General features: G+C 33.7%; 2 protein-coding genes across 2 annotated transcripts; both read right to left on the bottom strand.

Moving 5' to 3' along the window:
* Nucleotides 1-62: 62 nt before the first annotated feature.
* On the bottom strand, nucleotides 63-5,939 carry LOC132142256 (acid ceramidase-like). The gene is given in 13 exon segments (XM_059551998.1): nucleotides 63-671; nucleotides 742-798; nucleotides 882-1,005; nucleotides 1,109-1,240; nucleotides 1,906-2,090; nucleotides 2,317-2,461; nucleotides 2,606-2,651; nucleotides 4,120-4,194; nucleotides 4,285-4,363; nucleotides 4,536-4,622; nucleotides 4,873-4,963; nucleotides 5,516-5,562; nucleotides 5,764-5,939. Coding segments are annotated over 13 exon segments (1,236 nt in total). The 5' UTR covers nucleotides 5,842-5,939; the 3' UTR covers nucleotides 63-581.
* A 3,257-nt stretch (nucleotides 5,940-9,196) lies between these two features.
* frg1 (FSHD region gene 1) lies at nucleotides 9,197-14,402 on the bottom strand. Its single transcript, XM_059551481.1, has 9 exons — nucleotides 14,188-14,402; nucleotides 13,961-14,028; nucleotides 13,608-13,730; nucleotides 10,805-10,862; nucleotides 10,537-10,651; nucleotides 10,280-10,384; nucleotides 9,903-9,994; nucleotides 9,706-9,816; nucleotides 9,197-9,459 (listed from the first exon to the last, which is right to left on the bottom strand). The coding sequence occupies exons 1-9, from the start codon at nucleotides 14,247-14,249 to the stop codon at nucleotides 9,423-9,425; spliced, it is 771 nt and encodes a 256-aa protein (XP_059407464.1). The 5' UTR covers nucleotides 14,250-14,402; the 3' UTR covers nucleotides 9,197-9,422.
* Between the last annotated feature and the right edge of the window lie 2,810 nt (nucleotides 14,403-17,212).

The following is a 17,212-nucleotide window of genomic DNA, read 5'->3' as shown; positions in this document are numbered from 1 at the left end:
CATTTGCAGAAAACCTGCTTTGGTAAGTATTCACTGATTCAGTGCATTATTTATGCAGCAAATACTGTATCTCCATGATTTATTGATGTTAGTTGTGTAAAGTTGTCTACTGCTTAAGAGTACAACTTATGTACATTTGTTTCTTTTGGTTGATCATTTTCCCCTCATGCATTTGTTAGTTAACAGGGCTGATGAGGTTAATTATCAAGTTGTTCCACTGTGCACATTTCCGTGTTCTAGTATGTGGTTACAAAAAATACAAATAAAAAACAACACTAACATGTCAGTCACATTCACAAAAATTTGACTGAAAAAATATTTTCTATAATCTGTCACACATAATATAAACTCTCAGTGCAGTTATTTTTGTTTCAATATATGCATCTTTAGACGAGTGTTAAGTAGGCTGCCCTACTGTACCTGTTTGACAGTTTAAGCTTGATTAAACCCAACAATGCCCATGTTCATTTCAAAAGCAGACACTGCAAACCTTTTTAAATGTAAGATTAACAATTTTAAACCGCTAAAATATGAATTACAGAAGACCGTCACGGTAATGCAGCTTGTCCAGGTGGAGTCCCTCACCACGGCATGCAGGGGTTAGGACAGTCACGGATATAAGACCCCAATGTTCCCTTAGACACCTCCATAAGAGTAGTGTATGTGGTCAACTGTACAGCACCATAAAGATAAAGTGTTAAACAAGTCAGAATATGAAACACTAAAAGATGATGAACCTACTTGATTTAAGACTGGCTTGGTGGACAGCACATCATAGACCGTCTTTATGGAGATATCCTGAAAGAAAAAAAAAAAAAGTAAAACTTAGACCTAAACTGGTATTTAAAAAAATATTCTATGTTTGCAGTGTCCACACTCACAGCCTGTGTGGTCTGATTCATGCATTTCATAGCAGGAGTTCTGCGGTCATCCAGAAACAGAGGCTCTTTCCAGTGGTCATAGTTCGTCTCCAAAACATACCACCTGCCATTCTTCACATCAAGCCTGAAAAACGCACAAAGTGTCATGTTAAACTGAAATACTGACAACTTCCCATGTGTTCTTTTAACTATGTGTAGACAATAGCAATGCTCGCTCGCTCGCTCACTCCAGTGGACTGATGCTGTGTGTTCTGGATCTGGTGATAATGCAGGCTTGACCCGGCTGGTTTCCTCCGAGGATGAAGTACGCTGGAGCCAGCAGCTTCGTGTCAGTCAAAAGAGCCTTGGCACTTTCATAGCTAAAAGAACACAACATCCAAATCATCATCATCTTTATAAACCAAAGAGATATGATTCTCTTGTTTCATATTTCAATATCAATAAATAAAGTAATAGGCATAACAAAAAAAAAAAAAATTCATCACCGGTCAAAATTTGTACACTTTTTTTTTTGGGGGGGGAAAGAAGTATCATTCTCACCAACAGTAATATTGTGAATTATGATTACAATTTTAAAAATAAACTATTTTCTATTTTACTATATTTTTAAACTATTATGCAATTTCAACAGCAATTAAACCAGTCTTCAGAAGTCATTCTAATATGCTATTAATTATGGTTCTTAATGTTTTTGCTGCTTAATATTTTGTGGACACCGTAATAGAATAGTACTGCTTTACTGTATTTTTTATCAAATAAATGCAGCCTGGGTGAGCATAAGAGACTCCTTTCAAAAACATTTTTAAAAAATCAAACTTTTGACCGTATTGTGTAGGTGAAACTTGTAAAGCCTATGATGAATTAAAAAAGTGATTCTAAATGCATAATAATTCTTTATACTCTATTGCAGGAATTATTTTAGAAAACGATGCACCAGAATGTGTATTTGAAGTAATACTTAATTTTTAAAATTACATTTGTAAAGCATTGTAATGCACAAATATTATATTTATCTGTAGCCAACCTAGTTGCATTCTCCAGGACAGAACGAGTCAAAAAACTCATCCACATGCCATCTCTCTTCCCCAAGATCCACTCCAGAATCCCTGTAATTCACATCACAAGTCACAATAAAACTAACATGCATCTACCAAAGATCTGAGCAAATAAAATAAGTATATATTCATTCATAGTGAGGGTGAATGAGTGCTACAAAGAAAACAGAAGACAGAGAGACACTGAGAGACAGAAGCGACGTGATTACTGACCAACAATCCATGCGTTCACAATTCTGCTTCCTGTTAAATAGCAGAAGCCAAACTAAAAACAATGTCCGAGACAAGAGGTCATTCTGAATCTTGTCACCATGATTTATAATCCATTCTCTTATAATAATTTCAGATTGCTTTTATAAGGATGTGAGTTCTGTCCTTACTGGATGAATCCCGGTCAGCATGCCCACGTATCCTGCAAAGTTAGTTGATTTAAAGACAGTCTGGTTGTTGCGTCTGAAGTCAATGTTAACAACCAGTGGCTTCAGCTTCTCAGTGATGATCCACGGCCTGTTCTTCAAATCCCATCTGTAAGCAGAGCAGACCACACAACAATATAAAGTCTTCATGTTTTGATTTCAATATATATATATATATATATAAACATTCACTCAAAAAAACTAAATTAGGGAAGTAGGTTAACAACAAATGTCAAAACAACATTAAACTCACCCCATGAAAAGACCAAAGTCCAGGTTCCTTGCATGGATTAGATTGCCTACAATAAAAAAAATAAATAATAAATAAAGTGTCCTACATGGCACAACTTCAAACAGAACATTCTCATATCATAGTTATTGGCTTAGTTTTTAATTGTTATTTTTTTTTAGAATGCCATTCAAAAGCTTAGGGTTGGTTAAAAAAGTATCTTATGCTCACCAAGATGGTATTTATTTGATCAAAATTAGTGTAAAAACAACAATGAACATTAGCAATGGATTATTTAACATAATTTTTTTCTCAAGATTCTTTGATTAAAGGCAGGTTAGGTAAAAAAAAACTTTTTTTCCAAATTTGTTTAAACTTTATTTATATATCAATACATAATTAAAATGTAAGTACTCTGAAAAAGAAAGTATAAAAATCGAGTGACTGTAGACCTCTCACGACTGTTTTAAAGACAGCTCATTATTTCCATTCACTCCACCCCCTCCCTTCTGGGCTCCTTCCAAAGCCTCTACTATGGCTCGCTAAGTAATGTTATGTTAGCTATATTACGCAGCTACGTGTGCTAATGACACATGCTTCATGAAAAAAATATTTATGATCAAAATACAAAAAGAAAGATTTACCTGTCCAGCAGAAATAAAGCCATCAAGGAGTCACTTTTCAGCCCCTTGAGTTCCCTCAGTTCTCGCCATCGCTGGAAAGCCACACCGATATTAACTCGCGTTTTATTTCTTTGTTTATCCAAAGACTTTTTGTTCATTGCCTTTTCTTGTACTGTTACTGTCTTCCTTTTTTTGCCTGGTTTGCCTTCACTAACTGCATAGGCCGGTACTGTGAATTTTGCTTGCTGTTTCTCTGCCATTGTTTTGGTATTCCTAGGATCCGTGCCTGTTGAATCAAACGTGCTGTTTCCTCAAATCAAACGTGCACGCGCAAGTGGGCAGGTCATGTGTGGCAAAAGGGTGGTTGCCATGGTTGCGAGAGAGTGACAGTCGCCTAAGCCAATCCTATGTTTCGTCTCGAAATGGAAATAATGAGCTGTGTTTAATACAGATTAAACGGTCTAGAGTCACTCGATTTTTATACTCTTTTTATCAGAGTACTTACATTTTAATTATGCATTGATATATATATAGAAAGTTTAAACAAATTTGGAAGAAAGTTGTTTATACATGTATTACCTACCCTGCCTTTAATAGAAAGAAAAAATATATATATTTGTAATAGAAATATTTTGTAGCATTAGAAAAGTTTTTACTGTCACATGATCAGTTTAATGTAACTTACTAAATAAAAGTATTGATTTCTACATATATATATATATATATATATATATATATATATATATATATATATATATATATATATATATATATATATATACACGTACATAACCTTACTGAACCTAAACTGGTACACTATGTCATTTAATGGATATATTATATTTTATAACAGATATAATGAAAATAATGTAACAAAAAAAATGACAATAATGTTATCTCTGACGATATCCTCACCATTGACATCCTCTGCAACCAGAGACGTGCACACGGTGAACACCTCATAAAATATGTTGAAGAGCACCACCTCACCTGAGTCACAGAGAACAGGTGATCGTGTGATTTAAATACAGATTTTATTCAAGTGTTCAACATAATAGTATTGTTTGAATGCATTCATACCCAAAGAAACACCAGACACTGACGCGATTCCTCTGATCTCCTCATTGAACGGGTAAGGCAGGGTGTCCACCATCAAGGGCTGGGGACAAACACATGACAGGCAGAGTTATTAGTTAAAATTATTAATGTTGATGAACGGTAACAGGTACTGTATACGGTATGTCTGCCAGATTTAAGATTGTAGTATACTTAAGTAAATCATTATTAAGCATCATACATAATTAGACTGATGAGATTCTTTAATAACTCACCAAATCCTTATCTACGAGATCGATGAGCTTTCCACTGGGAACAAAGGCGTCTGCTAGATCTCTGATGGCCTGAATCATACTCACCATCTAAAGACAAAGCACACGAGCTCTTGAGAAATGTTCACCGAGAGTTGCTCAAGAACATCTGGTTTTAGTTTCGTGGAATTCAAGGATTTCACTTACATTTCGGTTCATAGTTTACATAGAAATTCACCAATACATAAACTAGCCTTCTAACAAGGCAACTAATAATGAAGTGAACAGTTTGTCAGGGCAAAACAACTGCCAATACTTTTGTTGCTATAAGTACATTCATAGACAGAACATTTATACTCACATCGTTCTTTTTGTCTGTAATGACATCTGTCCATCTTTTGCTTGGTGGTAAATCCAGATTAACTGTGTACCAGGACACATCACCATTAAATCTAAAAGATCCAGAGATTACACACATTTTCTTATTCTCTCCCTTCAACAAATTCAAATTCACTTTTTGAATCATTCTTATTAAGAGAAAATTATGTTTTTGTAGATTTGTAGATTAACTATGATGAAAACACTTTAAATGTTTATTTTAAGTTGGTCCAAAAAAATAAAGAAAATAAAAATAAATAAATAAATTAACTAATTGAATACAGTTTTAAATGAACCTTTTTGCACTAAAAAATTACATGGGACACTGTAATATGTAATATAAATGTTATAATAATATAATATTAAAATATAATATATACAATGATAATATGATATACATCTTTCGGAATTGCATAACAATGAAACAGCCGCCCGGTTGTTACAAAACACCTGACTTTGATGTTAAAAAAGAAAAATTCATAATTTATTTGTAAAACAAAGACAATAAGCTGTTAAAATAAAAACATTTGGAAATATTACTATAATTTTATTTTCTCCTGTGATTCAGTCTATGGTCTCTGAGTTTTTATGGTTGTATAATCCATAATTTCACTTGTCATACTCACGTTGGGCCGTTTGGAGGATACATGTCACTTCTGCACTCTTCTGTGAACTGAAATGTGAACATTAGTCATTTAATTAAGTAAACTGTGTTGGCTATTCAGTCAAGCTTTTCTATGCCAACAGCACTGGTGATTTAGGTTATTTTTAACAAACTACTGCAGTCCTGCTTTAACTTAAATTGATACGAGGAAACCTGTAAAGAAGCATTTGTTTTCATAAATAAGAATACAAACTCTAGTTTGTGACTTACCGGTGGGACATATTGCGCAGACAAGCACATAAACACAGAAGAGAGAATAAAACAGCAGAGGTTTGATTTGGGGATCATGATGAGACGCGCGCAGGACCCGGTGTTCTTCAGAAGCAGCTGTGAACGCGAAAGTACCGACGATACTCGTGACGGTTCGCGATCTCCACAAACCCACGAGACACCATAACAATAAAAGATGACTTCGCACTTTTTGTCTTGGGTTTGGGTTGGTCCTCGTTTTATTTTACTAAGCTGTACCACAAGTCGGTCCTACATTATCTTTTATTTATTTATTATTATTATTATTATTATTATTATTATATAGGTTTGTTAGGAAAACTAATATTCGCAGAGAAAGAATGCAGTTTTACCAGAGCCTAACGTGTACGTCTGCAGACTGCAAGACGGGGGCGTAACTTGAAGTGGGCGTAACTTGAAGTAGGAGGCGTAACTTGAAGTTGTCCAAATCACACAGAACCACGCGAGATCTCAAAACGATAAGTTGTTGGCAATATGGCGGCTTTAATTAGGGCATAGAGTAGAATATTGATTACGTTTTAAGGGAGGAAGGGGTTTTAGGCAGGATTTGATGCATGATGTGTGTGTAGATATTAATTTTAGGGGACAATGTGAGAGATGTGTACGTTTTAGTAGGAAAACTCATCATCTGATCTACACTCCGGAACAGAAGAGGGCGGTAATGCACCAATAAACTGGACACCAACAGCCGTTAATCTGGAAAGAAGACGAATATGACAGCTTGCTGTGAGAGACAACGGTGAGAATATTTTTTTTCCCGAAATAATTATTTAAATTGAAGTGTATAAGTCATTTTCATACAGTGGTATTGTTTTTGGAGTTAAGTAAGCAACATATAAGCAAAAGTTCTAAAGACACTATCCCCAGGTTTCACAGGCTTAATCTAAACCCTGTCTGTGACCTACATAATATAGCATATTTATGATTTTGCTGTAAACATGTTTTATAATGCATAACTAACAGGGGAGCTCCATTAAGTACACGACTCAATAGTGGATTTACATAAACCATATATACTTCTTGAAGACTATTACTAAATGTCTATTTATGATCTGACTGGTAATGTTTGATAAGTATTGTAGATGAGCACATCTAACAGACATGAAACATACTGGTGTTCCTGTAGCTCAAGTGGTAGAGCATTGCGTTAGCAGTGCAAGGTTGTGGGTTCGAATACCAGGGAACACATGTTAGGTAAAAACTGTTAGTCTGAATGCACTGTAAGTCACTTTGGATAAATGTATAATTTATTTATAAATTTGAACTACTTCAGTGGTTTAGCCCACTACAAAAGTAATAAATCAATGCATGTACTTGTAAACTCTGTGTAAATGTTTTTCAGGTAGTCGTGCTCATGGGGTGCAGGCACACGAAAGTTTGGAGCAGACACAGCAGTCAGATTGTCCTGCACATGTTCCCCTGCTCTAGCTTCAAGGTTGTGTGGATCAGAGAGCCATCATCAAGGTCTTCCTCATCCTGTTGCTCAACGACATCCCCATTGAGAAGAGTGAGACTGTGAAGTGCAGCATCAGAACTGTATTAGCTGTGTTCAGATGGCAGGACGATTTTGGGTTCACCATCTGTAAATACTTGATTGTTAGAACAATAAGTTTGAATGAAGCTGTGTATCATGTGTTGTTGACTTGTACATGTATGCATTTATTGTGATGCTAACTTTTATACATTGTTTTAATCATTTAGACATGTTTTTGTTATCAGTAAATAAAATATAAATATTTTATCCATTCATGTATTAATTGCTTGACTGAAAATGGATGTATTCACATTGACTGCATTTGTTTAACTTGTATATAGTCATGTATAGCTATGTCACAAAATAAAATAAATTTAGCTTCTTTTACTAAAATGTAATTTTAAGAGAAAAACTATATAATTATTGGTTGGCATTTATCATTATTATTGCATGGTAAGTGTTGGGGTGGGCAAAAGATGCAATTCATTATGGGGTAATGTTAATTTTCGAGTAGTAATACTTACATTTTTAGAGTAGAAAATCAATTATTGCAGAGTCGCTGTGAGGAGTTAGTGCACCTGACCCTCTTTTTTATTATTATTGCCAACTTATTTCATAAAAGATCATGGTAAGACGGTTGTATCTAACAATAAACGATCATAATGCCATAAAACAGTAAATAAAAAAAATCATGTGTTCATCATAGTATGAGATACTATACAAGAAAAACATTTTTAACAAAATAATTGAAAAATTCAAGAGATAACGATTTTGGGTTTTCAAATAATAAAAAAATGCTTTAAGGAAAAGACTTGATCACATTAGTGGAGTTAAAAATATTAAAAATTAAAATCAACAGGCTATACTTATGGATTTTATTCCATATATACTACAATCACAAAATAAAAAGGCAGCCGTTTCTGCAACAAGACCACAACATGGACAATGTTCTTCATTATCAAGATACTTACAAATACATTAATTAAACCTGTCACTTATATCTTTTAAGTTTTTGTGCTTGTTTTAACTTTGTAGGTCACATGATCAACATAGCGGATGACGATATACAATTTGCATTCATACTTCATACATACACATTTAGGCTGTAGAGTATGTACTCTTTTAGCGCTCGTTAAGTTAGTACTTATTGAAATTAAGTGCCTAAATAAAGGGTATGCGGTTTCGAACACATCCCGACAAAGTCTCGTTTTGACATCTCGCGTGGTTCTGTGTGATTTGAACAACTTCAAGTTACGCCTCCTACTTCAAGTTACGCCCCCGTCTTGCAGTCTGCAGACAGACCCTTCTCACCAGAGCAGGTCAAATCGACCGATAAACAGGCGACTGTCTCGCGCCATCTAACGGTTATAGAGGGAAGTGCAACAACAACCATATTTTAAGTAGTTTTTAATTACACAAAGTGCGTAAATAGAAAACTTAGAGAGCTTTAGAAAATTAGTAAAAAAGTCTATGATATTACATTTAATTATCTTATATCTTAGTTATATTATTTCAAATGTAAGAGTGGAAGTACAAATTCATTTTACGTGAATACCAATAGAAAAATATTAGAGCAGGCTAGTGTTAGAAGCATTTTTTGCTTTTGTTAAATGTATAATAAATAATAAAATCAATTAAGAAAAAAAAAAAAAAAAAAAAAATTTTTAAGGTAACAAGCAGTTGTAAATGAATAGAGTGCAAGTCTAAAATGGGGCAAGTTCTTATAAAAAAAAAAAAAGAATTAGAATAGAGTGCTAGAGTTAGAGGGTCAAATGAATATTATAACCCTATAAAATGACACTACATCAACACTAAATGACTAATGTCAAAAACATTAAGGATAACCACGTTTTCCATAGATTAATAAATCTTTTTTTTTTGTATGAAACAGAAAATTGGATAACAATAATGAAATTGAGATTTTGAGTTTAAAATCCATTTAATGTGTTGAATTAAGCAAATGTACAACCCAATATTAAACAAATTACTGTTTACTAATAACAACGTAATTGATAGGCTATTTAAAAACAATAACAACACTGTTTTCCTGTGTAAAGTGAATAGGTTTATTATAAAAAAAATGGCAGATCCATGACAATGTAAAATTATAATGATGAGGAAGAAAAAAGAAACATTTCTGCTGGTTTCACTTGCAGTATCTGTCTGCCTTCATCTTGGCTCTCCTAAAAAAAGAAACAAAAAACATGATTTCTTATAAACATATATGATAATACATCACTTCCCACTGCAAATGTAGAAATATTTGCATATTCAGGATGTTGTTTTAAACAGCATAAATCACCCAATAGGGTATATCAAGATAATCGGACACTTTTTCATCCTTCTCAGGATGATCAGCAGGCTACAGTCATTTATTATTCAGTATGATGACAGTAAGAGGTTTTTCCTCCTGAAGTCAGACGTCTTACCTGTCCAGCAGAGTCTCATGGAATTTTCCGTCTGTTCTGGCTTTTTTCAGCGTACCGCTGTCTTCCTCATTCACCCTCAGCTTCCGATCCTGAAAACTCTGGAACTTCTTCCTGTAGGCAAACATTCACTTCACTGCATGCTCAATAAACAGCACAGCTTCTCTATCTTACTGCAGGTAATAAATGCAAGCACTCACACATAGTTGACCTCACAGTTCTTGACATCACCCCTGTCTTCATCTGCAATATCGTCTTTTCTCTTCACCTCTCTTTCGGTGCATGAACGGATCTGTGGGCAACAGATAAGCATAAAAAAAATGTTTATAGCTTTCCTTCCGGGAAGAAAAAGATATAATTTGTAGATCAACAGCAGATGTGTTCAGATAAAATACATTGTGCACTGTAGTGGCCAAATCTGGCTACTCTCATGGAATTATTTCTCAAATGTTTGTTGAGCTTTTAGGGGCAAAGATATGGATGTAAAAAAAAAAAGAAAAAAGCCTTGAATCATTTCCTTCAGACAACAACAAATAAATGAATCTTGGTGTGGACTGTGAGTTCAGGAGAGATTCACCTTGATCATCTCCTCCTCTCCCGCCGTCTTGTTTTTGGCCACTATGTCTCCGCTCTCACTGTATGAGATGAAACAACTGTTTGCAGCAAGTAAGGCCATTTTACCCTATGACGAACAGGAAACAATAAAAATAAAAGAAATGTTCAAAACTGAATTCAAAACTTTCCAGCCTAATGTCCCAGATTTATTTACATTTACACAAATTGAAGTATATTCATTGTGACAGGTGAATTGATCTGATTGGCAGATTCACTCACTTCCTGAAACACTGGCTCCCACTGCTCTCTGGAGCCGATGGCATCTGATCGACCCACCACAACACCGTCTGAGTTTATACCTAAATACTTCCCATAGCCTGACTTCAGCGCTATCCTACACACCAGCAAAACAAAAAAGAAAAAAATGAGTCACAAGATCAAAATAACTTAATTAGCTAGAGAACATTAAAAGGTGTTTATGCATTTTACACATTTCTATCCCATCACTGCTCATGACACTAGTTATAGATATGGTCATGATCTTTACCTGGAGTCAGAGACTTTGATGGCAGTGAACTGTTCTGGAGGATCTGGGCCTTCATCGTCTGCAAACACAAAACATATCTTTTTTTAAGTCTTAAGTCGCTGGGGTATATTTTTAGCAAAAGCCAAAAAAAAAAAAACATTGTATGGGTCAAAATTATAAAAAAGATTTTTATGTCGAAAAACATTAGGATATTAAGTAAAAATCTTGTCCATGAAGATATTTTGTACATTTCCTACTGTAAATATATCAAAACCTAATTTATGATTAGAAATAAGCATTGGTAAGAACTTCATTTGGACAACTTTTAAGGTAATTTTCTCAGAATTTAGATTTTTATTTATTTATTTTTTAATTAATTAATTTTTTTTCCCCTCTATGCTCACCGAGGCTGCATTCAGTTGATAATTATAGTAAAACAAAATAATAATAATAATAATAAGTTTGCTAATATGATTTAATACAGAAGTCTTCATGATCATTCTAAAATGCTGATTTAATAAAACATTTCTCATTGTTATCAATGTTGAAAACAAGTGATTTCTAGTTTTGTGGAAAAATTTCTCAGGACACTTTATGAATAGAAAGGTCAAAACTACAGTAATTAGTCATTGTAAATGTTTTTAATGTCAATTTGGGTTAAAGTAAAAGCATCCTTAATGAGTAAAAGTATTAATTTCTTATTTATTTATTTCTTCAAAATAAATAAACCTCACTGACCCCAAATGTTTGAATGGTAGTCTATATTTACTGTATATAATTGCAATATTACTGGAGATGAAGCTAGCATTTCCATTCCAGAAAAGAATTCAGAGTTGCCACACATTTATAACTGAAGCATTTCCATGTCATCAAAGTTTGCGGCTGAACGTTTAAAGGAACATGAAACAATGCTGAAAAAAAAAGAAAATGTCTTGTAACCCAACTCATTATACTGCGGAGTCTTTGTATTTTAACAGTTATTTGTTTTTCGATCATGAATGACTGAACAAAAGAAAGAGTAATGCTGTTATTCTATTCTATCACAAAATCATGAATTATCTAAGATACTGAATTCTGCAAGAGCCTTCAAATGATATGCTTAAAAAGTTACAGAGTAGCATGTGTGTGTCCATTTTTTCCGCCTGGAGAGGTGTGGGAATCACACAGATGCACTAGTCATGAATTGTCATGGGTGTCAACAACAGTTACAGTCTTTCATTTACTAATATCAGGTCTCAACCGCTAAATTAAATTAATTTTAGAGATCGTGCACAAATGTAGAGACCGATCCTTACAATCAGCGGTCAGTGAAAAGCAGAAAATGAGGCTGGAAACAAAAACAATCGTAAACAACTTCTGGTAACTGAACTATGAAATTGCTCTGTGCTTTGCATGAATGGCTGCGGTAATGGCGACTGACCAACCATAACATTATTCAGGATTTTAAATCCCACACTGAGAGCAAAAGAGAAACAGCAGCACCTAGCCATCTCTACTTTCGAGACTTATTTGTTCCGTGCTATTAGAGGAACCTTTTCAATTTAAAATGCAATGGCTGAAAAAAATACAATGCAGTATAATTGCAGAGATTTGCTTGTTGCCTCAATGAGCTTGTAAAGTGTATTTTATGACATGATAGGACTTAAGAATAATTTCATTTCCAATAAATCTTCAAGTTCATTTAAACCAACTCATCACTATATTAATGCACTTGCTCATCACAAACAGTGTCAATGTTTAAAAAAGGCCATCCTACACGCACAACCATTTTTGCACATTTTGTAAGTTCTTACTTGAATTTGTTTTATTATGTAAATGTGTTAATTGAGGCCATTTATAATGTAAATTATAGCTTTATATATATATATATATATATTAGGGATGGGACGGTATGAAAATTTAATATCACGATTATAGTGACTAAAATATCACGATTATCAATATTATCACGGTTTTGTTGAAACGAGATGAAAGTGTTCAAAAATAGTTGATGCTCACACTGAAAACATTTCAGCAAGTTTTATATTTAATAATCAACAAACAACTAATAAAACAAGCAACTCTATGCACTTAATTTAAAGAAAGATTAAATTCTGTGGCATTTCCTTCCTTACAATGAAAAGTGTAGAAGCATAGAAAAGCATAGAAAAGTCACTGACTTTCGCCATTCCTTCTCGAAAAAAAAACAAAAAAACATTGTGCGCTGCGCTTGCGTCAGACTGTTGCTGGCTGGACATGATTTAATAGTGAGTTATTAAAACCGCGATAATCAAACACGGTTTTAATGATAATTCATTTTTAAACGATATTACTAACCTTCAGCACATTTTATCACGGTTATCGATAAAACCGGTTATCGTCCCATCCCTTATATATATATATATATATATATATATATATATATATATATATAGATTTGACCATGGACATTTTAATGAAATTTACTGTAAACTTACTACTAACTTGCCAAAAACTTTTTAAGGAAACAGTAAGAAATATGATGCACACATGTGCTTAACTGATTCTGAATGTGAATTTTTGAACCTACTTAAATATAAAGTACCGTAATTGGTTTATAATCATTTGAAAACATATGAACCACTAGCCTAAAGAATATTCTTTTAATTCTCAAAAAAGATATATTTTCTTAAAGGAATGGAGGTAATGCCACCCTGTTTGTTATTTTAAAATGATTCAAAATAAGACACAAAGTAAGATATATCTGAGAATCGTTTAGAGCAAAGCTAAAAGATCTGTTTTGCCAACATAAACCAAGCTTCCTTGCAGCCACAACATCAGGAGTTTAATGAAGCAGAATCAGAACCTTTATGTGGAGCTCCTACAGTGAAGAGTCCAGTGTCCAGCGCATGAATGAAGGACTTTTTGTGCATCTCAATGGCCACTGTGCCTGTGATCTCACCATAACTCTTCACTGTCCACCAGCCTCCTGAGGACACACACACACACACACACACACACACACACAGGCTCATATCATGCATCATAAACACTTTCAACAAAAATATAGCAGATCACAGAGCATTTACAAAGATCTATCTATCTATCTATCTATCTATATATATATATGTCTATCTATCTATATACCTATGTCTGTCTATCTATCTATCTATCTATCTATCTATCTATCTTAACTCCATGGACAAAGGGACAACATACCAATGATATCCAGCTTGTCTTCATCATCATCTCGTTTTCTCTTTTTGTCCTTGTTCCTTTTCTTCTTTCTGCACAATTTGGAAGTCGCAGGCCATATATGTTAGCGGAAATACTTCTGATATTAACTGTTGCATCAATTATTACAGTGACTTAACTGTAAACATTCATGAGAAACAATACATTTTCAGAAACTTCTGTTCGAACATAATACAGAATGAAAGGCTTACTTTTTATCGTTTGATCCTTTTAGGACCAGCTTGGTGGACTTGACGTGTGAGTACTCGGTCATGATCACACACAGTTAAAGAGACTTAATTTATAACGTTCATGTAGGATTATAAAACGTTGTTATTAACGCCTTGAAAACGATTTCCTGTAACAGCTCTGTGTGTGTACGGTGGCCGAAAGGAGTCAAAGAACCGCACCGAAGACGCGCGACTGGGCTGAAGCGCGACACACATCGGTCGGAGAAATATATAACGTGCATTGACTGTGATAGCTTGAAAAATAAGTAGCTTTCTTTTTGAAAAAAAAAAAGTTATTTGTAATTTCTTTGCAATCACAATTATTAAAAAATTGTCATATATTTGCTTCTTTAAATATATTTTCATACTAATTGCTATATAGTATGAATGATCTGGCAATGGCAATGTGCAGGTCCTTTTCCAGGCTATTAAAGTGAAATAACTGAACATAAATATAGGAGCCTGAAAAAAATCCTAATTTTTGATGAAAATTTCAGATGGCATTTAGAGGCTTTTGCATCTGAACTCTTCATATATATATATATATATATATATATATATATATATATATATATATATATATATATATATATATATATATATATATATATATATATATATATATATATATATATATATAAAGAGGGTCAAATTTAAGTTGTATGTTATGTTCCAAGATATCATATAGGTATAGTAAATAGTTTTTTATTTTCGGTTTATTAATTTTTAATGTAATAATACAGTATAGTATATAGTATATACAATAATACAATAAGACAGTTTATTGGCCAATCTCATTCTGCACTTGCCAGCTTTAATTCTGGATCATGTATATATAATATATTATAACAAATAAAATTATAAACTTTTGTGTGTTCCTACAAATGTGACAAATGTGTACATAGAAGTGCAAAGTCTGACATTATTTACAAAAACCTGCATTATACTTTGTGAAATCAGTACAAAGTAAGGTATTTTTGTTATTATTATTATTTTTTTTAAATACAGAATGTTTTCTGTTAGGGGGTGGTTTAAAGTTAGGTTATAGTATCACTAGCTCTGTGTAAAAAACAGACATCAGTTGAATGTGTGTGTGTGTGTGTCCAGCAGACATAGCGTCTGCCATGAGTGAGCCACTGTTTAAACAAAAAAAGCTCTTAACATGGCAAAGCCCTCTTATTTTAAACCTCAGCAGACCATTGTAATAATGAAGTGCTTGAGTACAAACACACGCACAATGTGGACTCACACTGTGTCATTTGTTTCAGTACATCCTTTTAAAGGTCCCATTAAATCAATCAGTTTAAATGTATGGTGGTAAAAGCTGGACAAAACTTACAAAACTTAAATTACTGTACACAAACAGTTTTTGTTTGTTTGTTTGTGGTAGTCAGTTGATAATATTAATAAGTCAATCATCAAATGTTGTTATATGTTAAAATATAAAGTAAGTTATATTATATATAGCTACTATATCCTAAAATATAGAGTTATTCCTTTGTTTTTGTTGTTACTTATTGTACTTACTGTTTCTTTTTTTAACATGTTCTTACTGCAGGACATGCATTTTGCTTGTATGATTTCTTCTCTACATAGCGATGTTTATAGGCCAGTATTTGATTTGAGATGTGTGCTGCTCATTACAGCACATGAATTTAATAGAGCTTACTGTTAAATAAAATTTGTAGCATATAACAGATGTTTGTGTATTATTATTTTTGAAGGATCCTCCTGCTACTGCCAAAATAACAATCAAATCGGTGCGTCAAATCAAATCGTCATGTTAATGTGTGTACAAACAATCATATTTTTTTGTGCTCAAGTTTGGAATTTTCCTTTTCTACAGGTTTATGTTTTATATGCGAGCTGTCACGTTGCGCATACTGTAATTCACTAGCGCAATGTTTTTTTCCTGCTTTTAACTCCAAACAAATCAGTTACACAGGGACAGTCCACTGAGGATCAAACTCTGCTAATGACAACCATTAAAGGGTGGTCTGTTGAAGAACTGGTCAGAGCTTGCAAGAAATCATAGTGTGACACAGCAAGGAAGTACAATAAACTAGACAAACTGCATTCTGGGAAGACTTTAAATGCAAAAAGGTGAATGAGTTGAACGGGGTGACTAAAGGAACAGCGAAAGAAAGCTATGTGGTAGACTAGGCATAAGAAGACTTAATTGATTCCAGATATCCCAGAACGACACTGATACACACATAAATAGAAAATAACCTAAAAAGTCAATCAACGACAACTTATTTTCTTTCTAAGATGGTGGCTTACATAAAATGCTAAATATTATGCATATCAGCCATATCAGATTATAATCTTCTAAAAGACTTGCAGCAGATACGCTTAATCATAAGTGATAAGACTAAAGAAGACAGGACGTGTGGCTGTGCTGATGGGATTGTTTAATGAGATGTTTGTATCTGTGTTCGTCGATGTCTTTCTCTCGTCCTTGTTGAAAGGCCTTTTGTCTCCATGTTCGGCCTACCCCATTACCTCCGCCTCTCAAGTGGAATAGAAAATTTATCATCCTTAGCAAGCATCAATGTGGTATGAGACACAAAGCAATTGGGGATGGCGAGGAGGAAGAGCGAGGGAAAGATAGCTTAATATATAGTTTAATGAGCGTAGTCTTTCATTTCCTCCCAAGGTGCCAGTCATCAGTCAAGTGGTTGGCTATAGATAGTGACTGGTTGACTTTCAAAGTAATATAAGGCATGATACAGTGCCAACTGGAACAGAATGGCTGACATATAGTAATTATGTAAGTCAGACCAACTCTTCATAGAATTATTCCTTCCTTAAAATATAAACATATATTAGTCTTTTTGTGTGTATTTTTGTATGTGTTTTTAATTTATTAAATATAATATTTGTCTATTAAAATATAAGATATTTTTCCTGTTTGCTGACTTTCACAGCTCAGGATTGTCACTAATGAAAGGTCATGCCATAATTTTCTTGCTTCTCCAGAGTCATTGGTCACATGATGTTTTAG

Source organism: Carassius carassius, chromosome 6 (assembly GCF_963082965.1).
Source record: "Carassius carassius chromosome 6, fCarCar2.1, whole genome shotgun sequence".
In the NCBI taxonomy this organism is placed as follows: domain Eukaryota; kingdom Metazoa; phylum Chordata; class Actinopteri; order Cypriniformes; family Cyprinidae; genus Carassius; species Carassius carassius.
Note: the sequence above shows the minus strand (reverse complement) of the source record. Positions and strands in the feature narration are given on the sequence as shown.

Bases quoted from the DNA above. Each gene is read 5' to 3' on its own strand.
- frg1 (XM_059551481.1), bottom strand. From the start codon at position 14,249: ATGACCGAGTACTCACACGTCAAGTCCACCAAGCTGGTCCTAAAAGGA. The intron at 10,652-10,804 runs GTAAAGATCATG...GCTGGTGTGTAG, and splicing joins ATCAAAGTCTCTGACTCCAG to GATAGCGCTGAAGTCAGGCT. The intron at 9,817-9,902 runs GTGAGTGCTTGC...GTTTGCCTACAG, and splicing joins AACTGTGAGGTCAACTATGT to GAAGAAGTTCCAGAGTTTTC.